This window comes from Cetorhinus maximus, chromosome 3, assembly GCF_964194155.1.
Source record: "Cetorhinus maximus chromosome 3, sCetMax3.hap1.1, whole genome shotgun sequence".
NCBI classification, from domain to species: Eukaryota; Metazoa; Chordata; class Chondrichthyes; order Lamniformes; family Cetorhinidae; genus Cetorhinus; species Cetorhinus maximus.
In genome coordinates, this window is record NC_135881.1 from 41684575 (window position 1) to 41711575 (window position 27001).

Sequence of the window (27001 nt, forward strand, 5' to 3'; positions counted from 1 at the left end):
AAAAAAAATGGGAACAGCTTCTCTCTATCTACTCTGTCCAGACCCCTCATGATTTTGAATACTTCTCATAAAATCTCCTCCCAACTTTCATTTCTCTGGGAGAAACAGTCCTAACTTCTCCAACCTATCTTCATAACTGAAGTTCCTCACCCCTGGAACTATTCTCATTAATCCTTTCTGCGCACACTGTAATGCCTTCACATCCTTCCTAAAGTGTGGGGCCCAGAACTGAACGTAATATGCCAGCCAAGGCCAAACCAGTGTTTTATACAGTTTAACATAACTTTCTTGCTTTTGTACTCTTATACCCATATTCATAAAGCCTACGATATTGCATGTTTTATTAACCACACTCTCAACCTGTCCTGCCACCTTCAATGATTTCATTACACAGAGCTCTTGCATCCACTTTAAAGTTGTATCCTTTATTTTACGTTGTCGCGCTCCATTCTTTCTACCAAAATAAATCACTGAACTGCATTAAATTTCATCAGCCTTTCATGCAACTATTCCACCAACTGGTCTATGTCCTTTTGAAGTTCTACACTATCTTCCTGATAGTTCACAGCACTTCAAGTCTTGCAAGGTCTGCAAATTTTGAAATTATGCCTTGTACACCAAGGTCTAAGTCATTTATATAAATCAGGAAAAGCAGGAGCACGAACATCGACCGCTGGGGAACTCCACGACAAACCTTCCTCCAGTCAGAAAAACACTAACCACTGCTGTTTCCCTGTCACTCAACAAATCTCATGCCCATGTTGCTACTGTCACTTTTATTCCTTTGTTCAAGTCTGTTATGTGTCACTTTATCAAATGCCTTTTGGAAGTCCATGGACATCAAATCAAAAGTATCGCCGTGGGCAACCCTCTCTATTACTTTTCGAAAAAAAACTCCAGCAAGTTAGTTAAACATGTTATCCTTCAACAAATCCATGCTGGCTTTCCTTAAAAAGATGGCATTTGCCCAAGTGACTATAAATTTTGACCTAAATTATTGTTTCTAGAGCTTTGCCACCACCAAGGTTAAACTGACAGACAGGTAGTTGCTGGGCTTATCTTCACACGCTTTTTTGAACAAGGGTGTAACATTTGCACTTCTCCAGTCCTCTGGCACTACCAGAGTCTAAGGGAGATTGGAAAATTATGGCCACTGCCTCCACAATTTCCATTCTCACTTCCCTCCGTATCCTTGGATGCATCTCATCTGGCCTTGGGGCCTTATCCACTTAATTTTAGACAACCTATCCAATACCACCATATCAATTTCAAACCTATCAAAAGTGTGCAGTTTCTTCTTCTTTGATAAAGACAGATGCAAAATATTCATTTAATACCTTAGCCATGCCTGCTGTTTCTATGTATGAATTGCATTTTTGGTCTCTAAATGTTTCCACCCCGGCTCTTATCATCCTTTTACTATTTAACATGCCTATAGAAAGATTGTTGGATTCCCTTTTATGTTAGCTGCCAGTCTCATCTCATGCTCTCTTTTTGCTTTTCTCATTTGCTTTTTCAATTCCCCTCAATTTTCCAAATGTAGCCTGTTTCTTTGTTGTATTATCCATCTGACATTGTCTTCATCTTAATCTCTATTATAGCCACAACAAATTTCCGCATGGTTATCTGCGCTTGCAACTCACCATTTTGTTAAGATATACTTTCATGGGATGTGGTATCACTGGCAAGGCCAGCATTTGCTGTCCATCCCTAATTGCCCTCAAATGTGGTGGTGAGACACCTTGAACTGCTGCAGCCCAACTGGTGCAGGTGCTCACAGTGTGGGAATTCCAGGTCAGTGAAGGTATGGTGATATATAGTTTCAAGGGAAACTTAGTGTTCCCATCTGTATGCTGGCCTTGACCTTCAAGGTAGCAGAGGTCATGGGTTTGGAAGGTGCTGTCAAAGGAGCCTTCCACTGTTCATTGGTGGTGGAGAGAGCAAATGTTTAAAGGTGGTGGATGGGGTGCTGATCAAGCAAGCTGCTTTGTGCAGGACGGTGTCAAGCTTCTTGAGCATTGTTGGAGCTGCACTCCTACAGACAAGTGGACAGTATTTCATCACATTCCCAACTTGTGCCTTGTAGATGGCAGACAGGTTTCCAGGATTCCAGTGGTGAGTTGCTTGCTGCAGAATTCTCAGCCTTTGACCTGCTCTTGTAGCCACTGTATATGGCTGGTCCAGGTCAATTTCTGGTCAATGGTAACCGACCCAGGTGCTGACAGTGGAGGATTCAGTGATTGCAATGGCATTGAGTGCCAAATGTGGGATGGTTAGGTTCTCTGGTTGGAAAATGTAATTGACTGACACTTGTGGCACCTATGTTACTTGCCACTTATCAGCCCAAGCCTGAATACTGTCCAGGTCTTGCTGCATATGGACACAGACTGCTTCAGTATCAAGTTGCAAATTGTACTGAACATCCGGACAGCCCCACTTCTGATCTTATGATGGAAGGAAGGTCACTGAAGCAGCTGAAGATGGTTGGGCCTAAGACACTACCCTGAGGAATTCCTGCAGTGATGCCCTGGGACTGAAGTGACTGACCTCCAACAACCACAACTATCTTCCTTTGTGCGAGATATGGCTCCAACCAGTGCAGAGTTTCCACCACACCCACCCCCTCAATTCCTATGGACTTCAATTTTGCCAGGATTCCTTGATGCCACAGTTGGTCAAATGTTGCATTCATGTCAAAGACACACGCTCTCATCGCACCTCCTGAGTTTAGCTCTTTTGACCATGTTTGAACCAAAGCTGTATTGTGGTCAGGAGAATAGTGGCTCTGACAGAACCCAAGCTGAGCAACGGTGATCAGATTATTGCTATGAGTGTGCTGCTTGATGCACTCCGTTGCTCATGGGATTGCTTAGCTCTGTCTATCACATGCTACTTCAGCTGTTATGGCATGCAAATAGTCCTGTGCTGTAGCTTCACCAGGTTGACCCGCCATTTTTAGGTATGGCTGGTACTGCTCCTGGCATGCCCGCTTGCACTCATATGATCAAGCCAAGGGATCTCTGCTGGTTCAAAGGAGAAGGGAAGGCAATGCCAGGCCATGAGGGTACAGATTGTGGTTGAATTCAATTCTGCTGCTGATGGCCCAGTGCCCCATGGATGTCCTATTTTGAGCTGCCAGATCTATTCTGAAGCTAGCCATTTAGCATGGTGGTAGTGCCACACAACACGGTAGATGATGATATGCTCATGAAAACAGGACACCTTTGCAACAACTGTGCGGTGGTTGGTCCTACCTATACTGTAATGGACAGATACATCTGCAACAGGTAGATAGGTGAGGACAAGGTCCAAGGGGAGGCAATGGTGTAGTGGACCAGTAATCCAGACACCCAGGGTAATGCTCTGAAGACCCAGGTTCAAATCCCGCCATGGCAGATGGTAGAATTTGAATTCAATAAAAATCTGGAATTAAAAGTCTAATGATGACCATGGAACCATTGTCGATTGTTGTAAAAAGCCATCTGATGTCTAATGTCCTTTACTTCCTTCCTTAGGGAAAGGAAATCTGCCATTCTTACCTGGTCTGGCCTACATGTGACTGCAGACCCACAGCCATGTGGTTGACTCTTAAATGGCCTCTGAACAAGGGCAATTCAGGATGGGCAATAAATGCTGGCCTAGCCAGCGACACCTACACTCCATGAATAAAATTGAAAAGTAGGTTTTTCCCTCTCGTTTGTTCCCTCACCACCTGTAGGCCCAGTCTGGCAGCTAGGTTCTTCAGGACTTGGCCAGCTCAGTCAGTACTGGTTCTACTGAGACACTCTTAGGGGATGGACATTGAACTTCCTCCACCCAGAGTGCATTCAACATGCTTCCAGGTGGTGTTCAACATGGGGGTGTACAGATTCATCAGCTGAGGGAGGGCAGGAGGTGATAATCAGAGGTTTCCTTTTCCATGTTTTATTTGATTCCATGAAACTTCAGTGTCCGGAGTCAATGACGAGGACTCCCATAGCAGACCCCATTCAACTTATACCTCTGGTGGCACAGGACAGACCCAGAGAATGTGATGGGAGATGTAAAAGTATGGTTTGGTGAATCTGGCTTTATCAGGCTATTGCTTTACTTGTCTCTGTGGGCCAGCTATCCACATGTTACTAAGACAGACTTTACAGGGTCGACAGACCCGAGTGTGCCGTTATCGTTTCCGGTTCTTAAGTCAATGTTAGGTGGTCTGTCTGGTTTTATTACTTTGACTTTTCTGTACCGGTTTGGTACAACTGAGTGGCTTGTTAGGTCATTCAGTGCGCAGTCAAGAATCAACCACATTGCTGTGGATTTTGAGTGACATGTAGGATAGACTAGGGAAGGAAATCTGCCTTCCTTACCTACAGGATATCAGTGAATCAGTTGGGTTTTTAAGGTGATAGTTTCTATATATACACCAAGACTAGTTGTCAATTCTAGATTGAAATAATTAATTCAATTGATTAAAACAATAACTCTACCAGTTGCTGTGGTGAAATTTGAACTCATGTTCCAGAACATTAGCTTGGATCCCTGGATTATTGGTCCAGTTACATTACCATAAGACCATAAGACATAGGAGCAGAAATTAGGCCATTCGGCCCATCGAGTCTGCTCTGCCATTCAATCATGGCTGATAAGTTTCTCAACCCCATTCTTCCGCCTTCTTCCCGTAACCTTTGATCCCCTTACCAATCAAGAACCTATCTATCTCAGTCTTAAATACACTCAATCACCTGGTCTCCACTGCCTTCTGTGGCAATGAATTCCATAGATTCACCACTCTCTGGCTAAAGAAGTTTCTCCTCATCTCTGTTCTAAAAGGTCTTCCCTTTACTCTGAGGCTGTGCCCTCGGGTCCTAGTCTCTCCTACTAATGGAAACATCTTCCTCATGTCCACTCTATCCAGGCCTTTCAGTATTCTGTAAGTTTCAATCTGATCCCCCCTCATCCTTCTAAACTCCATCGAGTATAGGCCCAGAGTCCTCAAATGTTCCTCATATGTTAAGCCTTTCATTCCTGGGATCCAACGCCACCATCTCTCCATATTTACCACACTCCATGCATTCACATACATGCACAGGAACCCTAATGTAGACTTCATCACGTCCTCCACCCCTTATTCTGAGCCTACCTAATAACTTAGTTTTTCCTATTCTAGTGCTATCTCTCTCTCCCAGCATTCTGTACATCTTGGTGTTCCTCTCTGACATGACCTCCTGGTTCCCAAGTTCCTGTCAAATTAATTGAAACCTTCCCCAATAGCACTAGCAAATCGCCCTGCAAGGCACTCAATCCCAACTCTATTTAGGTGCAACCCTTCCAGCTGGTACAGGTCCCATCTCCCGCAGAGTCCTTATGCACAGGAGGTGGCCATTCGGCCCATCAAATCTATGCCAGCTCTCTGTAGAATTTAATATAAACATTGAATATAACTAAATTGAATCAAAAATAAAATCAAAATAATGTGGATGCTGGAAATCTGAAACAAAAACAAAAATAGCTGGAAAAACTCAGCAGGTCTGACAGCATCTGTGGAGAGGAAGACAGAGTTAACGTTTCGAGTCCGTATGACTCTTCATCAAGACTAAAGAGAAATAGAAATGTGGTGAAATGTAAGCTGTTAATGGGGGGTGGGGGGGGGAAAAGAGAGAGAGAGAGAGAGAGAGAGAGAGAGAGAGAGAGAGATCAGGTGGAGCTGGATAGAGGGCCAGTAATAGGTGGAGGCAGAGAAGAGATTGCCAATGATATCATAAACGAAAGGACAAAGGGGTGTTGACGGTGGTGATATTAGCTAAAGGATGTGCTAATGGTGACATTAAAGGGTAGAAAGCAGGATGAACAAGTGACAGATGGCCCTAGTGGGGGTGGAGGGGGCAGAGAAAAGGGATCGAGATAGGCTAAAAGATGGCGATAAAACAATGGATGGTAATAAATATTAAAAATAATAATAGAAAGGGGTGGGAAAAGAAAACATTTATATATAAATTAAATCAGTTGAATTTACTTGGAAAAATAATTCACTTTACAGTGTCAAGACTTAAAATAATAAATCTTTACGTTGTATAAAACTATTTGTCTAACCAAAACAAAATGCCAGTTTCTCCAGAAGGACACAGTACATTATGCACAATATACAGTATTTGCAAAAGGAGATGCTGAATTCATTACACAATATTAATTATGGAATTTTAATCTTAGTTTGAGAGCAAACCTGAAGTCAAACTTCTTGGCATTCAAGGATTCTTGAAAATGTTCAATACTTGGATCTTGAAAAAAATCATATATTTACTGCCCAAGGAAAGAAGCCATAGGATCTTCAAATCTTAGACATTTCATTCCATATGCATCCATTTCTTCTTCAGTAGGTTCCTTTATTTCATATATGCTGTTGTACCCTCATTTACATTCATCAATCTAAAAAATTTGTCCAATTTGCTTAAAATTGCTGGCCCCAATGTCCCAAGAATCTAAAGCCCTCACTCTTGAACCATCTTTCCACACACTCATCTACTTGGTCCTATTTCTGTAGTCACTTGCATGCGGTACCGGGAGTATTAGAGATTACGACTTTTGAGGTTCCGCTTGCTAATTTCCTACCTAGCTCCCTAAATTCTGACTGCAGGCTCACATCCCTCTTTCTAGCTCCCTCTTTCTACCCATGTCGTTGGTACTGATGTGGATCACAACTGCTGGCTGTTCACCCTCCTCCATCGGAGTGCTCTGCAGCCGTTCAGTGACATCCTTGACCGTGCCACTAGGGAGGAAATATACCATCTTGGTTCACGTCTGTGTCCACAAGCAGCTATCTGTTCCCCTAAACATCGAATCACCTATCGTTATTACTCTTACAGCATTCTTCATGCCTCCCTGTACAGTTGAGCCAGTCATGGTGCCATAAACTTGGCTCTGGCTGCACTCGGGAGATAAATTGTAATGCTCTAACTGCATTCCCTTCTAAGTGATAGCATTGAGTGGCTCAGTTTCCATCTTCCAATTCCACAACTTACGCTGCACAGAAGCTTGTATGATCTACCCAACTCTACTCCTTGAATTTCCAAACCAACATACCTGTATTTTATAGCATTATGATCCTTGGTCAGATTCCCAAATTTTTGGTAAGATCCCAATGGGAACAATAACATTTTGTTTAAAGTAGACAAAACGTTTTTGAGACTCAATACGCTTAGTGAATAAAGCCAAAAGATTCCACGGGTTTTGAACAAAAATAAACTTTAATATACAAGATCAGAGAGAGATAAAACAATTTACAATATCTATCATACACTAACATTCAGGGTCAATATGAGGTGTATGCAAATTAACAGGTAACCTGTGGTTGAACATACCACATTGCACGGTAAATGACAGATGCAACCAAGACAGAGTCCACAGATTTCTGAACAATCCACCCAGGCGTCAGTAAACACAATCAACCAATCTCACTGAAACACTCACTCACGATGGATTCCAGACTTCACCTTCAAAGATCTAACCTGGGAATTCTCTCCAAACGTTGCTCCAACTCGGATGACGTCAACAATGGCCCATCTTGCAGGGTTTCAATCTCATCTCCCGGGATTCCATCCCCTTGATTCCCAAATATGCACTCAAGCACCAAATCACAAACACAACTTCAGCCCCGTCAAGCAGAACACTACAGCTCCCAAAGGGTACCTTTGCCCTAACGACCCGCAACAGAGTCACCAACCTTCAGCTGCCTTCTTGGATCTTCAGGTTTTCTTGTGAGCTCTCTTCGATTATCAGGGCTGCTCGAGCTCTCTTCACTTAAAGTCTGCTACCCAGAGCAGATTTCCTTTTTTGAGCCCATTTATCTGCTTCTCTTTTCAACTGAACTCAGGCCTTTTCCTGTCCCCTCTTTGGGACTCTTATGGTCTTATGGGCTCGATGATGCTCCGCTCTCAGTCACCTGACCTGGGTTTTCACTCCGTTATTTCCTTCTTGCACAGGTGCACTGGGCCCAAAGGATGTTAAAATGTTAATCCGCCCATGTGCAGCCCACTCCCAGTCTGCGCATGTGTAAAAGCTCCGAGGCCTGTCAGGAGTTGAAGTTCACGACCTCCATTCTCAACTTTGAGGTAAGTATAGTTTTCATAACAATTAGTTCAACAGTAAAAGCCAAGTCCCCATTTCAGGTTGCCCCATTTTAATGTTTTGGAGATGATGGGGCCAATATGCAGTGTCGAGTTTTCATTTTAATGTCATCTCACACTGGGGGCCTCGTGGTGTCACATGTCCCGATTGGCGCCATTTTGGAGTGGCCTCTCCTGCTCACCGCCTCCTTCCCCACCCATCCCACTCAACTCCACTCGCTCCCTTCCTCTCTCTTGCCAGGAAGATTTGGGAGGGGGAAGAGGTGAGCTGGAGAAGGAAGCGGCAAGTGGGAGGGGCAGCAAGTAATCCTGAATATTAACAAACCTCTTATGAAAAAATATCCAATTTCCCCTCCTAGTCCTTTTGTCTATTATTTTAAATCTGTGGCCTCTGGTTATCAACTACTTGCCAAAAGAAATAGCATCCCCCCGACTTGCTCTAGAAAAATCCTTGCAATTACAAACATCATTATTACGTCTGCCCATAAACTTTACCACTCAAATGAGAACCATCCCAGCTTCTCCAATCTCTCCACATAACTGAAGTTCTTCATCCCTGGTATCATATTAATAAATCTTTTCCACAGCCTTGCCAAGGTCTTGACATTGTTTCACAAGTGTAGTGCCCAGAATTGTGTACAATACTCCTATAGAGATCCAGCACTAATTTATAACAATTCAGCATAACTTCTTTGTTTTTGTATTCAATGCCCCTATTTATAAAGTCAAGTCAAACTAATGCTTTAACTGCCTTGCAATTTACTCTTCCACATTCAAAGATTTCTGAATATGCACTGTAGGTCCCTCTGCTCTTGCATCTTGCTTAGCAGTACCATTTAGATTATACTGACATTCCATGTTATTTCACCCAAAATGCATCACTTCATATTTATCTGCCTTAAATTGCACTTGCCATAAGTTTATTTTTCATTTATTCCTGGGATGTGAGCGCGTTGGCTAGGCCAGCCTTTCTTGCACATCCTTAATTGCCCTTGAGAAGGTGGTGGTGGGCCACATTCTTGAACCACTGCAGTCTATCTAGTCTAGTTACACCCACAGGAGACAGTTCCAGGATTTTGACCTAGTCGTGAAAGTGAAGGAATGGCGATATAGTTCCAAGTCAGGATGGTGTGATGGATGTCTGCCGATAAACATTGAAGCATCCAGATAGAACAGCCTATATAAATTATGCTCCTTTTGCTGCATTGTTGACATGCACTTCTAGTGTGAAATCACTGAAATCTTGTCACATATGATGAAGCACAATGCAGTTGGCTAATTAGTCTGCATGGGTGGAAAGGAATTAAATACAATGAAATGAAAGGAAACAAACAATTAGGAAAAGGTAAAACAGAAAGACAATAATTGAGCAGGAATGTACCATTAACACCCTGCTAAGTGCTTACATCAGGAGGATTGGCTGCAAAATGAATGACTGAAAAAAATGCAATGGTCTGGAAATGACAAGATCACTTAAGTAGCTTGCATTCATGATAATCACTATAAGCATTGTTTCACTATAGCACAAAATGAAATTGCTTTTTCTGTTTTACAGAGAAAGCAATCTTTAAAAATGAAATTGGTTAAAATGAAATTGGTTCAAGTGAAATGTGATATATTAGAAGACTAGTCGTGTTGGTCTTTGAGCACACTTCCACAATTAACATAGAAAACTGGATATGTTTTTGTGTGCTAGAGTGCAGTTGGGGGAAGAAAAATGAGTGATGTGAGGAGTAGGTATGTAGACTGACTGCGTTCAATTTGGATGCCAATCTCAATCCAATCAGTGATGAACACAGTGTGGCCAGGAAAATCTAGCCCTTGGAGGCAAGGGGGGGGCTGGAAAAATTGGGAAGAGCTGTGCCAGGATGGGCTCCCCAATACATTCCCACTGCTGGGCAACGTTCCAAGGGGCAAGCTGAGATTAGGATCAGTTGCCTGCTCCAGAGGTGGGTGGTCAGCCAATTAACATCATTAAAGTCCCAATTATGGGCAATTTTGTGGCCTTGCTGGAATTTTGCCAGTGGCAGAGCAGCCGTGCAGAGGCCACAAGCTCAATGCAGGCAGCTTCCCTGTGGCGGGGGGGGGGGCGCGCGCGCGCACGCGCTACTGAAGCCGGAGGATCCATGCACCATTGATTGGACCCTGGACAGGAACAATTCATCCGAATGGGCTTTCCCTATGTTTCAAGGGGCATAATTGCTTCAGCCCATGTTTCATATCTATCCACGCCTCTGAATGCTTGCATGATGAGTCACCCCTGCAGTTTCTGACCTGCCTCAGCAGTACACACCTCTTCTGATGGGACTACCAAAGCTCCAGAACTGCCAGCCTTCTGATTAGGTTGACAGCATCGAGCCCATCTCGCCAATCTTCAGTGGGTGGTGAACACGGAGGCAGCCAATTAGAAGGCCACTTCAAGGAAGATTGCATCATTGGGCACACTTGTCAGCATTTGTTCCCGACATAAAGGTCCTGAAACTTTTGGAAAAATCCAGTCCTTAATTTCTACATTTGCATGTGAAAACTGTGGTGGTGAAGAACTGAAAGTTTACAATGCTGAATAAAACCCTAGCCCTGCTTGAAACACTGACTTCAGGACAAGACTGACAAGGAACAGATCAATCTTTGTTATACCTAGGTTTAGGAAACATTGGTGTGCTTTTAAAAAAAATTCCTTCATGGGATGTAGGCATCATTGGCAAGGCCAGCATGTACTGCCCATCCCTAATTATCCTTGAACTGACATTTTGGAGGGCAGTTAAGAGTGAACTACATTGCTGTGGATCTGGAGTCACACGTAGGCCAGACCAGGTAATAGCAGGTTTCCTTCATTAGATGGGTTTTACAACAATCTATGATAGTTTTAGAGTCACCCTTACTGAGACTAGTTTTCAAGTCCAGATTCATTCATGGAAATTAAATTCCAACAGCAGCCTTGGTGCGATTTGAACCAGTGTCCTCAGAGAATGAGCCTGGGCCTTTGGATTACTAGTCCTGCGACATCACCACAAGGCCACCCTGAATATTATCATAATGGCTTGATGTTATGATAATTACTGCACTACAGATTTTCCAGCAAATGACCTTTGAGTTGACATTTAACCACGATTCCATGTGGGATAGACTAATCCCAAAAGTGTCACAATGCTAGGCCATACTAAAAAGAAAAATGCTGTTATTTTTTTCAAACACATCCCAAATGTATCTACCATCATCTTCATCTCTCCAATTGGTGCTCTCATTTTCTTCATCTGTGTCATCTGTCCTTGGCAACACTGTGCGCTTTGTTGGCAAATCATCTTCCAGTGCATTTGTATCACAATCTCCAGCATCAGTCACACTCTCATCCTCCACAATATGCAGTTTATCTTCGTCATCTGTGTCCGAACTTGCTTCAACCACATTATTATAGTTGGTGACTGCAATTAAGAACAAAATATTCAAATAATTATACTAACATCAATGGATTATGCATATCATCAGGACTCTTGAGATTCATGCTACAATGTAGTAATGGAAGTTACTTTTAATAGAAGCCTTAAGACAATAAAATCAAGAGAATGTCACGGTGTCCCTCAGCACTACAACAAATACACTTGCACAATGAAATACTGAAATTTGAATTCAGGTAGTCCAATTGTTAATTCCCTGATCATATTGCTAAAGCTAACCATATTGCATTCTTAGCCTGGTTATTAAAGAATAATAATTTTTCCTGAATACAGTGCATTGAACCAGTGAACCCCAAAGTGACAATAGAAGATGTTAAAAAAGCTTAACAAAAGCACTGATAACTTTCTACTTTCTTAAAAAGTTCCTTGCGCTACAGCACTACAAAGTATCATCCAAACCCGTTAAAGCATCAGTAACAGAAGCTGCAAGCACTTGAAACCTGTATCCGTGCAACTGACAGAATAGATCAGAGGTAAAAGCAAAATACTGCGGATGCGGGAAATCTAGAACAAAAACAAAAATACCTGGAAAAACTCAGCAGGTCTGACAGCATCTGCGGAGAGGGATACAGTTGACGTTTCAGAAGGTTCTGATGAAGGGTCATACGGACTCAAAACGTCAACTATATCTCTCTTCACAGATGCTGTCAGACCCGCTGAGTTTTTCCAGGTATTTTTGAGAATAGATCAGAGGGTCTGGTTGAGCGCCCTGACACCCATTAATCTGTTGAAACAGCTGCATCCCAGGGAAAACATTGTTCGATTGACAGCTCTGGCTCTCTGATCTATACAAAGTGTACAGTAGGCGAATGGGCATTTAAGTGCCATAGCTTGGCATGGAGGGTACAGGGGCTATGAGGTGGCATGAATGGGGCATGGCAAGTGTGTGGTGGGAATGAGAGGCCTGTGAGGAGCAAGGACCAGAGGTCCTTACTGCTTTTATTACAAGGAGGGATTTTAAGCAGCCCATCTCAGCACCCAGCAGCCTGTGGCTGCCCCAGAATTCTTTTCAGAGGGCAGCGGGCCCAACTCCTGTTGTCACCAGTCTCCCACACCGGAACAAAAATCCCACCTTTGCGGGAACTTTTGCCCAAGGCAGGCTTTTTGAGGCGGGAAATATCCCTGTTCCTTCTACCCACCTTGAAAAGGAAAACCAGCCTTAAGTGTCCAATACAGATTAGCAAAAGATACAAATGGTTTTAAGCAATATTGCTGCAAAAGAAATCCAAGTGTGGATAAGTAAAAAAAAAAAAATCAAGGTTACTGAAGTCCCCAAGTAAGGTAAAATTACCAAGATAAGTCTACCTTTTAGAAGCCATAAAGACCAAACCTGGAAAGAAACACAGTTTAACATAGGGCAAAGATGAAGCTCCGAAGGTTTGTTGCAGTAATATTGAAGGACAGACTGATATTGTGAAGCACTTATTAACAGTGACTTGCCTTACTATATAGTAACATGCACAGAGTTTTAGTTATTTTACACCATCATAAAAAGCTATACACACTCCACGGAATAAACTACAAGATATGCCGAATCTGGACTTTGACAAATGGCTATATCAAAAATAACAAGGGTTAGATATACTGCTGCAGTTCTTAAATCAAGCAATTTATTATAAAATTTTGCAAGTTTGGGAACATTTTCTACTTATATAGCATAATAAAATGAAATAAATCATAGGACAAATTTGAAGTCACCAGTCCTTTAAAAAAAGGCATATGTGCAGTGCCTAATTTGATTTAATCATTTGGTTAAAGTTTATTCAACTAAATTTACTAAATTCAAGAACCAAAATGCACACAAACCAAACCCAACTCTGGTCATTGAAATTTGCACATTGCAAACAAGACAAGAATTTATATGTAAATGCTTGTGGATTAAATATCAATCCTTCCAAAAGTTCAAGAAATTTACCATACTGCCAGCAGTTTCCTTATTCAAAGTTGTTACTTTACTGTAAGTGTTGATTCATGTCACTTGACTGCTCTAAATCTTTTGCTGCTAATAACAGTGAGGCAGAAAAGTCATCAAGATACCCAAAGCTAATTGGTGGAGAGGAACATGTGAAAATAGGATATTGATTTGGGAAGTCAGGATCTGCAAAGGCTGTTTAGATACGAGACTACTATTGCAGTTAATTAGCATTTGATAAACTACTTTGTGCTTCCATGTTGAACAGAATCTTTTAAGACTCATTTATTGACTTTGCAAGATTGTAGTAAATATGTTATTTAATTATTCCTTATGTCCATTTCTTGCAACAAATGATTCCTTTCTACAACTTGAAAGTTGATTAACCCTGATGTAGGGGACCCTTTTTGCCAGTTTATGATAAAAACCCAACAAGAAAAATGGAAATTACAAAAAGAAATAAATAATGTTAATTGCTGCAAATAAGCAAATGTATGTCACAATTATCACTAAGTGTGCAAATATTTTAAACCATGCACCAATCCACTCCAGGCCTAATTCCAGAGGCTTCTCTTTGTTCTGTTCTTGATTCAACATTTGCTGGTCTTCATCAATTTTTTAGTTACTTTTCATAGTTTCATTAATATAATTTAAATCCCAAATAGGTTGAGATAATAGATGAACAACCAAATGCAATTTTAATAAAACAATTAAATAGTAACACTGCACCCATATAGTTGAATGATTTTTATTATTCTTTAATGGGATGTCGGCGTCACTGGCTAGGCCAGCATTTATTGCTCATCCCTAATTGCCCACGAAGGTTGGAGCGAGCCACCTTCTTGGACCAGTGCAGTCCATGTGGTGTAGGTACACCCAGTGTTGTTAGGGAGGGTGTTCGAGGGTTTTGACCCAGTGACAGTGGAGGAATGGTGCTATTTCCAGATCAGGATGGTTTGGGGTTTGGAATGGAATTTGCAGGTGGTGGTGTTCCCATAGATCTGCTGCCCTTGTTCTTCCAAGTGGTAGAGGTCATCGGATTGCAAGGTACTATCGGAGGAGCCTTGGTGAGCTGCTGCAGTGCACCTTGTAGATGGTACATACTGCGTTGGTGGTGGAGGGAGTGAATGTTGAAGGTGGTGGATGGGGTGCCAATCAAGCGAGTTGTTTTATCCCAGAGAGTGTCAACCTTCTCAGGTTGGAGCTGCAATCATCCAAACAAGTGGAGAATATTCCATCATACTCCTGACTTGTGCCTTATTGATGGTGGACAGGCTTTGGGGAAGTTAGGTGGTGAGTTACTCGTCGCAGGATTCCTAGCCTCTGACCTGCTCTTGTAGCCACAGTATTTATATGGCTGGTCCAGTTCAGTTTCTGGTCAATGGTAACCCCCAGGATGTTGATAATGATGGTAAACACAATAGAATGTCACAGGGGAGATGGTTAGATTCTCTCTTGTTGGAGGTGGTTATTGCCAGGCACTTCTGTGGCACTAATGTTACTTGCCACTTATCAGCCCAAGCCTGAATGATGTTGTGGTTTTGCTGCATATGGACACGGACTGCTTCAATATCCAAATGGTGCTGAACTTTGTACAATTATCAGCAAACATCCCCACTTCTGACCCTATGATGGAGGGAAGGACATTGATGAAGCAGCTGAGATGTTTGGGCCTAACCCCTGAGGAACTCCTGCAGTAATGTTCTGGAACTGAAATGACTGGCCTCCAACAAGTACCTTCCCTTTGAATCCAACCGGCGGAGAGTTTTCTGCTGATTCCCATCATTTTCAATTTTGCTAGGGCTCCTTGATGCCATACTGTGTCAAATGCTGCCTTTATGTCAAGGGCAGTCACTCTCACCTCACCTTTGGAGGTCAGTTCTTTTGTCCAAGTTTGAACCAAGGCTGTAATGAGGTCAGGAGCTGAGTGGCCCTGGCAGAACCCAAACTGAGTGTCAGCAAGCAGGTTTTTACCAAATGCCGCTTGGGGATAGCACTGTGGATGACACCTTACATCACTTGGTTGATGACTGAGGACTGATGGGGTCAGTCACTGGCCTGGTTGGATTTGTTCTTTTTGTGGATAGGACATACCTGGGCAAATTTCCACGTTGCCGGTAGATGCCAGTGTTGTAACTGTACTGGAACAGTTTGGCTAGGGGCGGGGCTAGTTCTGGAGCACACTTCTTCAGAACTATTGCTTGAATGTTGTCAGGGCTTGTAACCTTTGCAATATCCAATGCCTTCAGCTGTTTCTTGATATCATGTGGTGAAACAAATTGGCTGAAGACTGGATACTGTGATGCTGGGGACTTCAAGGAGGATGCTGAGATGGATCATCCACTCGGCGCTTCTGGCTGAAGATGGCTACAAATACTTCAGCCTTGTCTTGATGTGGACTCCATCATTATGGCTGGAGATGGGGATATTTGTGGGACCTCCTCCGCCAGTTAGTTGTTTAATCGTCCATCATTCAGAACTGGATGTGGCAGGATTGCAGAGTTTAGATCTGATCCATTTGTTGTGGGATCGCTTGGTTCTATCACTTGCTGCTTATACTGTTTGGTATGCAAGTACTCCTGTGTTGTGCCTTCACCAGCTCGACAACTCATTTTGGGTTTTCCTGGTTCTGCTCCTAGCATGCCCTCCTGCACTCATGTTATGTGACTGATATACCAGGCCATGAGATTACATATTGTGGTCGAGTACAATTCTGCTGCTGCTGATGGCCCACAGTGCCTCACGCATGTCCAGTTGAGTCGTGAGATCTGTTCAAAATCTACCCTATTTAGCATGGTGGTAACGCCACACAACACGATGGATGGACATCATCTCCACAAAGACTGCAGGGGTCACTCCTGCCAGTGCTTTCATGGATAGATGCATCTACAAAGGCAGGCTGGTGAGGATGAGTTTTTTTGTCTTGTTGGTTCCCTCACCACCTGCCACAGACCCAGTGTAGCAGCTATACCCTTCAGAACTTGGCCAGTTCAAGCAGTCAGTCATGGTGCTACCAAGCCAACCTTGGTGATGGACATTTGAAGTCCCTCACTCAGTGTACATTATGTACCCCTGCCACCCTCGGTGCTTCTTTCAAATGGTGCTTAATATGGAGGAGTACTGATTCATCAGCTGAGGGGGCTGAAATGGTAATGAGCAGGAGGTTTCTTAGTCAATGTTTGACTTGATACCATGAGACTTCATGGGTTCAATTTTCAGGACTTTCAGGGCAACTCCCTCCCGACTGTATACCACTGTGCCACCACCTCTGGTGGGTCTGTCCTGCTGGTGCATACCCAGAGATGGTGATGGTGGTGCCTGGGACATTATCTCTAACGTATGACTATGTCAGGCTGTTGCTTGACTAGTCTGTGAGGCAGTTCTGCAAATTTTGGCACAGGCCCCCAGATGTTAGTCAGGAGGGCTTTGCAGGATCGAGGGGGCTCGGTGTGCTGTTGCCATTTCCAGCTGTGATGGAGATATTAATGTCTATAATGTTATTGGAAATTATTTTTGGTAATGTAGTCGAGTGTGTGTAGCTTAATTGGATTAAAGCCAGCCAGTCTGGGTGCTTTGATGTATAGTAGTTTTGAGATGTTAATTAGATAAACGTAAGGAAGTTAAAAGGTTAACTTGTAAATTTACATTTGTTGAACAAAGCATTCAAGAGTGGGAGTAAGATCTTGCACCTAGCTGGGAGGTACCTAACTGGGAGACGCCAAGCAATGTGTTTATATTACTAATAAAATTATGGGGGTTGAAAAGGTTATTGTTAGAAGATGTGACGTTGAAAGCCTAGGATACAATGGAAAATTTACACTCAAAGGGCAAGCTAGGTATGAAAAAAGAGGGAAAGGAGATTGTGTGCAGGGTAGAGGCATTTAAGATCTAACCAGCCTGCAAGCCTACAACTGTCTGCAAAGGAACCAAATTGAAAGGAAGCTCATTTTGAACTCATAAGGTCAAGTATGCTTTGCCTGGTGTCTGTTTAAAGTCTATGGGTTATTGCTGCCTTGGTAAAGATTTACCTGGGTGTGATTGATTTGGGGATTCGTTTAAAAGCTATAATGGTAGTAATTTGTAGACATGTGTATGTGTTTTATTTGTTAAATTAGTCAATGTTTAGTGTTATATAATTTAGTTTTATATAAAAAACCTTTCAAGGCTCAGCGGTCTTATTCCTGAATTCAGAGCTGCATCTCAAACATACCAATTGAAAAGATGGGTTATGACAGTTGTTCAAGTTTCCCTCTGAGATTTAAATAACTCAGCCATGATCAACTGCTGTGTCATAACGCAGTGCAGAGGTCAATGTCAGGTGGTCCATCCGTTTCATTCCTTTTTGACTTTTCTATAGCTGTTTGATACAACTCTGAGACTTGCGAGGCCGTTTCAGATGGCATTTAAGGGTCAACCATGTTGTTGTGGGTCTGGAGTCACATGTAGGCCAGAACGGCAGATTTCCTTCCCTGAAGGGACATTAGTCAACCAGGTGGGCGTTTAATGACAATTGACAACGGTTTCATGGTCACCATTACTGAGACAAGCTTTTAATTCCAGATTAGTTAACTGAGTTTAAAGTCCACCAGCTGCCATGTTGGGTTTTGAATCCATGTCCCCAGAGAATTAGCCTGGGCCACTGATTTGCTCGTCCAGTCAAATTACCACTAAGCCACCACCTCCCCTGAGATAATAGAAATACTACATGGTACATGCTTCAATGCTTGAAAAAACACCTCAGATAAAGGGTGAATACAATAGTTTTATATGAACATTTGCTGAGATTTCAAAGACAATCTGACCCATTTTCTAAACCATTCTTTATCCTCCCAGTTAAACAATTCAGCTCCCACTGTTCATTCCCTTATTTCTATTGCTAAAGCTAGTCTTCAATAGTTTAGCTAATCCTTTTGTTTTATAACTTCAACCTCATATAGTATAGCTCTTTCCTGAAGCAGGTTCTAGCATTTAAATTTAAAATCTATTTTTTCTCCCAGAGAGAATTGTTAGCAATAAGTGAGAATATTGTACAAATGTACTAAAACAAACCATAAAAATCAAACTCTTTACAAATAAATGGGTGGAAAATTGTTTTGGGCACACTTTACAGATTAATTGTGGCTATCTGGGGTTCTTTCAAACTGTAAGCATCTGCTAATTATGACTAAAACTGAATTCGGTTTAGATTTTTAAAAGTCTAGCATTTTAGGGAGGGAAAATAAAAATGTTTCACAAATAATACTGGTAGTGATTCATTGAGAAAAGTTAACTTTCAATTAACATTGGCCTCACTTCACAACAAAATGGCCAGAGCACAGCTGTCCAGCATTTAGTAATTTTGCAGAAACTCTTTCGCGTTATCAACAGTCACAGATTGCAACTCTTTCGAGTACAATCACAGTTCTTGGTTTCCGGGAGTGGGACATGAACCCACAACCCTCTGATTCAAAGGCGAGGGTGCTATGAACTGAGCCACAGCTGACACCTCAGTAATTTTGCAGAACTCGAACCCAACCACAAACAGATAATTATCTATCTTGTAGGGTCTTTAATCAAAGATTTTTATCTGGACACACTAAGGATACAGTGAGTATACTGCAGTTTCTTCAGTATCCATCAAACTAAGTGCTGAATAAACAATACAAAATGTCATGATGCTGTGGACAGACAGTACTGTACACGGTCAGCCACCGTCATAAAGGGCCAGCGCCTCAGCATAGTTTCATGGCAGCAAACAAACTAATTACGTAAAATAATCCTCTTCCCCTCCATTGTTACCACCATATGATATTCAAGGGAGATCTAGCTGATCCTTGGTAATTAAGATTCTATGGGGGTACATAACAGTAGCTGAGCAGATTTAACAAACGGTGGCATAACATGTCAGGTATTGGCAGCAGCCATTTTGGTTTTAAATAACCTCACTTGTAAAGGGAATATCAATTCACCAGTGCTGTACAATTTGAAGACAAAAAACCTGAACGGTCTGCAATAATTTCTCAAAGGGAATTAACTTTTGTTCCAGTTGTAGCAGAGAATGCTCAGAAAGGATCAGAAATTCCAGCTTCTGGATTGTGAGGATTACTTGCTTCATGCTTGAACTGGTAGACAACAGACTAGTCTCTAATGAGTCAGCTTCTAACTGTGGGTATACATCACGGTGCTGTGCCCTGATGCACTAACAGGCATTTGGCAAAAGACCGGGATTAATTACAAGAGGTTAAAAAAAAGCTGAAGCTTACACATATTAATTTTGGCCTTTGAAAATTAAACTGCGAAACATCCCGGCTGCATTCCCCACAAGGCAATATAGAAGTCGGTAGGCTTCCAATTTTTTTTTAGGCAGGAAAGCACTGAAAATTTTGGACAAACTTTTCTAATCTGAGAAAAATAGTATGAACCATTTAAAAAAAGAGTTTAGCGACATTTAAGAATTTTTTTTTTGTTTACATACAACAGCAGAGTTGAAATTTGACTCGTCTGCCTCACGGTGAGGGGGGTGGTCTAAAAGGGACAGGGAACCCCCAATTCCTCAGCATGCTGTCAAGTTTTACACTAACGACAGGCTGGCTTCCACTTGGGCTAGGAGCCAACCATTGAAAGCTGCAGTACAGAAACAGCTAAGTAGGTGCCACACATGGCAGGGGAGCAGGTCAAAAAAATGGATTGGAAGCTGAGTGGGTAAGATCAGGGGAGGGGTGCACGATAGTGCAAAAGATGGGCAGACTCCTCAGACAAGCATGCTCGATCCAGGTGACAGGTGTAAAGGTACTCACTCACCTCCTAGATCCACCCAGCATTCACCTGGACATAGCTGCTGGATTTCCCAACGTTGGGGAAACCTAGCCAGAGTTCAAATTTGAAAGCTGAATGGCTTCGAGGCTTGCAGCCTTGTTGTTAAAGTACTAATCTGCCTCACTGGTGTGGGTTGGCTGCCCACCCAACTTGCAGCATTAGTTAAAGCTGGAAGTGGGCAGGTTGGAGGCGGTTTGGGTCAGGAATCTGATTTTTGATACTTGCACCTCCCCAATTGGCTCACCTACTTTTCTTTTAAGGTCAAAACATTTCCTATTAGACAGGAAAAGCATACAGAAAAGCAGACATCCATAGACAGACTATCAATACACATTATCTGGATAATCTGTTGAAATACAACTGTTTGAAATTTTTCCTCCTTTAAGAATCAGTTTAAGATCTAGCTGAATCAATCTTTTGAGGGCAGAATAAAAACTAGTTTTCTGATTGAGCTAAGTTCTAGCAACCCAAAATGTTAGCAGTTTTGGCTGTCTTAGCCAGCAACACCACAATCACCATACTGGCAAGATTGGATCACCATAGATCCTTAAAATAATATTCACAAAATGGAAAGAAAAAGAAGATTTCTGACACTTGCAATATAGCTTTGATTTCCTGTACCTCTAGTGAAGAAAAACATTCAACTAACAGAGTGACACCATCCTAATCTGATTAGATTCTTACTGAGAGACTTGTGAGAGCATTCACTGGCTTCTTCAATCAGGAAACTCGGGGTCTCTTTCCCGCACAACAGATTTTCTAGATCAGGAATTGTCAGTAAGTGCTACCGGTATGCTATATAGGATAAAAGCAAAATACAGATTTATGGTTGCATTTCACATATCTGAGACAACATTGGCAACTCTCACTATCATGCCCATGTATAAATAAGAGCATGCCAAATTGGTGCAGAAACTGGCAGCAAGATAAAATGCATTTTTAAGCATGCAGGGCCAAAGTACTTGCCCTTAGCTGTCAGATTATAATAATGCCCTGCAAAAGTCTGACCTGTGCACCTTACAGTTATTCCCATGGTGAATGTTACATTATCTTTCTCTAGTGGGACCTGCCCTACCAAGGAACAATAAAAGATACACTCCCCCAACGCAAATCACTAGCCATTCTTTACAGAGGGTCTTACACATTCAGTGCTTGGAACAGGACTCATTATGAAGGCTCTCCAAGTCAAAACAAAAAGGTGCACAAGGAGGTTCTTGAGCATCGATTACTGATAAGAATCTATGAGATTAAACAATATTTTTGACTGAAGGCCAAAAACTACTGGAACTAAGCCAAAGTGCCAGGCAGGATTTGCTGGGATAATACAGATAAAAATACATCAAGGAAAAGAGTGAGTGACGAAGGCAAAAGTAAAAGGTTCACAAAAAATGAAAAATGAAAATTGCTACAATCCTATTTCCAAACATATTATGAAAGTGCACTGAGTGTCTACGGTATGGCAGACTGCTCTTGGCAACAAGAGAGAAAGAATTAATTGGGTGGTTCAAAAAGTGGGCAGGTATACAGAGTAAAGAAAGGCAACATGATTAAGCTAGTACTATGTGGCAAATATCTTAATAGGGCAATGCTGCCAAGGAATTTCTCCCTGCTTTTAAAAAAATACTTCTTTAAAAAGCACTACAGGAAATCTTAATTCTGGAAAATGTTGAGACTTCAAAAAAAATGCGGTGTTTTAAGTTAACAAAGTCCCCCAAATAAACTACTTCAACTTTACACCTTATGATCTAGGTTTAGGTCAATTAAGCAGTTATTGAACTGTATTAGGAAGCAACTAGTTTCAAGCAGACAGTAATTACTTCAACCTGGAAATCAAGGACCATAAATGGTAACTAGACAGCATTAGCCGCACTTGAGAAATTTCCTGATTAATGACTTTACGTTAGCCAATGCAAATCTGCCAATTCTACCAGCCCTTTTCCATGATTTAGAAGAACAATCACAAGAATGTTCACTGGCAAGTCACCAAAAGCACTTCACCACCAGACAACGCAGCTCACGAACACAGTCATCTTTACTATAGCTGTACTATTTTAAAGTAGTGATGTCTGAGATACAGCCCATAGGTCAAATGATGCCCAGGAACAACTTTATTCCTTCTCATTTTTCTTGTTGGTTTCTTTTTGCTTTGCACTCATACACTTAACTTCAGCACCTTCAAGCCCTTAAAAATTTCCATACAAGATTGCCTCGAAAGGGAGAGGGTAGCAAATGTAGGCACACTCAGAGTGGGAAGGGAGGAGGAAGGAAGTGAGTGCACACAATGCAGGGAGTAGGAGCATGTGAGGGTGAAAGATGTGAACGCATCAGGAAGGATCTGAAGGCAAACAGGTAGCAGGCACTAGAAGACAGAAGCGAGGAATACAGGAAGGGTGGCAAGAGTCAGAAGACAGAGGGAGCGGAAAAGGGGAATAGGAATATATAGAACAAATAAAAGGAGCTAGATTTTGGGGAAAGGGAAGATGGATGAGCTGAGGGGAAAATGGACTAATTTTTCTCTGCATGGGACATGCATTATGATGAAACAAAATGCAAATTCTCAATAGTTTTAACATGTGCATCCAGCCCTCAGCTCAAAAAGATTGGACATAATTTAAATAGTCATGAAATATTTAGAAGTACTCAACACTTACAAATTTTCAAAGAAGATTAAAGGCTGGGCATTCTTCTACAAGTGGCTCACCTGACTCCCCAAAGCCCCCCCTCTATATCTGACCAACCATGAGTCAAGGTGGAAATGGAATATTTGTCACTTTCCTGGATGGGTGCAACTGCAACAACATTTTGACACCATCCAGGATAAAGGAGGACAGGGGTAGGCTATTTAGTCCCTCGTTGTCATTCAACAAGATCATGGCTAGCCTGCAGCCTAACTCCATTCACCTACCTTTGCCCCATATCCATTAATACCTCTGCATAACAAAAATCTATCAATCTCAGATTTAAAATTAACTATTGTTCCAGCAAGAATTGCTGTTTGCAGAAGAGAGTTCCAAACTCAATCAACCTCGGTATGTAAATGGGTTTCCCAATTTCATTCCCAGAAGGTCTGGCTCTAACTTTTATATTCTGCCTCCTAGTCCTAGACTCCCCAATCCAGGGAGGCAAATTCCTGAAACTCCCTCCCTAACAATACTATGGTTGTACCAAGTCCACATGGATTGCAGCCATTCGAGGTAGCAGCTAATCACCACCTTCTCAAAGACAATTGCAGATTAGCAATGAATGTTGGCCTTGCCAGTGATGCTCATATCCCACAAACAAATAAAAACTGAAATAATTTCCCCATAATATCTTGAAAACTTGGATCAATTCACCCCTTAATCTTCTAAATTCCAGGCAATACAACTCTAGTTTGTGTCATCTCTACATGCAATTAAACCTTGAGTCCTGGAATCATTCTGGTAAATCTGCACTCCCTCCAAGGCTAATATATCCTTCTTCAGGTGTAGTGCCCAGAACAGATTTGGTTTAACCAGGGGCATTTTGATCTATGGACTTGGGCCTTAACCTCACCACCCCAACAACCACCCACCCCTCCCATCGCTTTTTTGGTCCAATACAGATGACCTCATTTGCCAACATGGAAATCCATTTGCCATTGATTTAAATCAATGGGAAAAATTTAACATCTTTGTAACTTTATTCTTCCATCTACACTGATTTTCATGGCACTATCTTTGTGGCAAATTTGGATACGTGGCTTTTTAATCCCATTGCCTAAATCATTAACAAATAGTGCAGGACCACCAATCATATTTTGCCAACTGGAGTACCCGCCCATTATCCCCACTGTTTGTTTCCTGTGGCTCAGCCAATTTGCCAACCAAGTCAATAATTTGTCTTCGAAATCAAGGTCACTAACTTAACATTACGGTCTCTTGTGGAGGGATTCTATCAAATACCTTCTGAAAGTCCATATAAATAACATCCCTAGACATATCCCTGTCCACTAGTTGATCAGCACCCCATTAACCAGCTTATACAGCCACTTCCTCTGCCATCAGCATACTGTGGCTGCAATGTATATGGTCTACAGGATGCACTACTTTAAGTCATCAAGGTTTCTACTGCAGTACCTTGCAATTCTACAACTTAGAAGGACAAGGATAGCAGGTACATGAGAACATCACAAACTCAAAAGTTCCCCTCCAAAACAAACACCATCCTGACTTGGACATAGATTGCTATTCTCTTACAGTCATTCCGTCAATGTCCTGAAATTCCCGACTTAATAACGCAGGGGCACCTTCACCAATGTAGTGGTTCAGGAAGGCAGCTCACTTGCTTATAATAACTTGAGATGGACAATAAATATCACCCTTGCCAGCAGAGAAAGAATATCAATTATATGACTAACTCATTAACCATGAAAAATGAATTATTCTGTACTATCATTTGACATAGCCAGTTACTCATGATAATACGATATAACCCTAAACTTTAACGTATGGGGGTGCATTTAAGCAGAAGCTAGTTAAGCACATGAAGGAGAAAAGAATAGGTGGATATGTTGATATAGTAAGCAAGGTGGGAGTAGGAAGTTTGCATTGAGCATAAAAACAGGCAAAGATCTTTTGGGGTGAATGGCCTATTTCTAGTAAACAGACAAATATAATGTACTTCTGAATGTGGATTATAAATACACAAATATACACGAGGCTGTGTTAGATTTAGGATTAGGTGATCTTTTGCAAGCAATTGGCTGTCAACTCATGTTCCATTTTTCATCAACTATTATTCAGTTAATTTTATCAGCAAAGCAATTACATTTTTTTTGTAAAGCAGATATGTCGGGCCATGAAAAGTATTCTAGCTCTTCATTCTCAAAATGTTCACAAACCATTGCCTTCATTGTTCTTATAATTTTTGTATGAGAGCCATTTCTTTTCCAAACTATATCAAACTCTCATATCATTCTTGATCTTTGTATCCTGAACATTCCTGGTATCTCTCTCAACTGATATTGGGGGAGTTGCCTTATGTGGTGAGGTTTTAACTAAGCTCAGATTTGCTGATGACAATGACCTTAAAGCTACATCTAAAACAGATTTGTAGAGACTGACTGATGTGTACACGAGGGTATTAAATTTGGATTACAGATTAATAAAAGGAGGACAAAGGTCATATCAGTTAACAAGCATCAGGAAAATGTACACATTACAGTTGGAGAGGACACAGCTGAACAGATGGAAAGGTTTGTATACCTTTCATATTAGAGAATGGGACTTGTGAAGAAGACATAAGAAAGAAAGACTGGACTTGCTTCTACTACTTCTGAAAGATTAATTATGATAGGGAAGGCTAAAGATATTTTATAAAACCTTTTGTAAAAAGGTTTGTAAGATATTTGGTAAAAACAAAGCTCTAAAAAAAAATACATAAATACACAAAAAGGGTATTTTTTTGATGTAGAAAAACAGATACAAAACTCATCTATCAGAACGTGTGGAACTGTTTTACATTAACTACAGTGTGTTATCTGACATCATTGCTGTATTGGATATTGTGTCAGTCATTATTTCCTCCCAAATGTGTGGATTGAACTGCACACCCTCAAACCAACAGCCATCTTGCTTACAAGAATGTTAACACATGAAGGATGAGCCAAAGGGGAAGTGCCTGTAACTGTTGTTTACACTAGAGAGGAACATTTAATAAACTGGAAAAATAAATTAGAAATCTGTTGCCCAAATGAAAATGTTGCGGCGCAGTTTTAAGTTCATAAATGGAATGTGAAATTACCAAGAGAAAGGATCGAGTTGGATGGTTAGTGATATCAAGAAAGAATAGACAAAACTGTTGCAGGGATGGGAGAGAAGGAAAAGGAACAGAAAAGCCTGGAGGTATTTGAACAAGGAATAGTGGTAGAGGTGGATGCAGAGTTGGGGGCAGGGAAGAGTGCAGCAACAGGAAAAATCAAAACATTGGAGATGAAGAAATCAATTAACTCCTCATAGCTGGGCCAGAATCTTCAGCCAACACAGGGGCCGAGGAAGGAGGCTGGCATAGAGACCGATTACCGACTCCTTCCTGCCTCCACTCCTTCCTGCCTCCACTGAAGTTCTGGGTGGGAAGGCCCACAGTTGACCTTCCTGCCCCACCTCCACCCAAGCCCCTCAAATGGCCAATTAACCACATAAGGGCCTCTTCTCACCTCTGCTGTAATCTTCCCAGCTCCAAGAGGACCTGCCAACATGTGACCTGCACAACTTGTTAAACTATCCAGGCTGCATGTCATCTGGTTGGGTTTTGGGAGGGAGGGGTTGGTGTCATCTCCTCAATCTGCACTAATTTTTGCATGATTGAGGACATGGACATGGGGCAGCCACTCCCTGCCCGTGCTGCCAACCTCCATGGCCACCGTCTCTCCACAACCCCCAATCCACAAGATACTCATCCCCTGCACCCTCAACAGCACTTATCTTTTATTTGGGTCACTCCTCAATCACGGGACTTGGCGGGGGGAGGGGGGGAAGGATTGCCCAGCAGCACCCATGGTCTGCTCCATAGTGCTGTCCAGTGCAAGAGCTGCTGGCCCTCTTCCAGGGTCCTCAGGCTGGAGGAAGACCTGCCACTGTCTACTTAACTGCCTGAAGGGCAGAAGATACAGTGGGCCTTCCCCCTCAGAATCAGCGCAGGTGTCTCATTATTTTTCAGGCAACATGCGAGACACCCACCGAGAATGGAAGATTTCCACCCCTTATGTCAAAGAT

The 27001-nt window shown here is 42.0% G+C and overlaps 1 protein-coding gene across 3 annotated transcripts in view; it reads right to left on the reverse strand.

Moving 5' to 3' along the window:
- zeb1b (zinc finger E-box binding homeobox 1b) overlaps positions 1 to 27001 on the reverse strand; it is a 189144-nt gene that overhangs the window by 80695 nt on the left and 81448 nt on the right. For all 3 annotated transcript variants that reach the window (XM_078537704.1, XM_078537712.1, XM_078537719.1), the window contains exon 2: positions 11318 to 11527. In XM_078537704.1, the coding sequence (XP_078393830.1) occupies positions 11318 to 11527 (210 nt within the window). The remainder of the gene's footprint in view (positions 1 to 11317; positions 11528 to 27001) is intronic.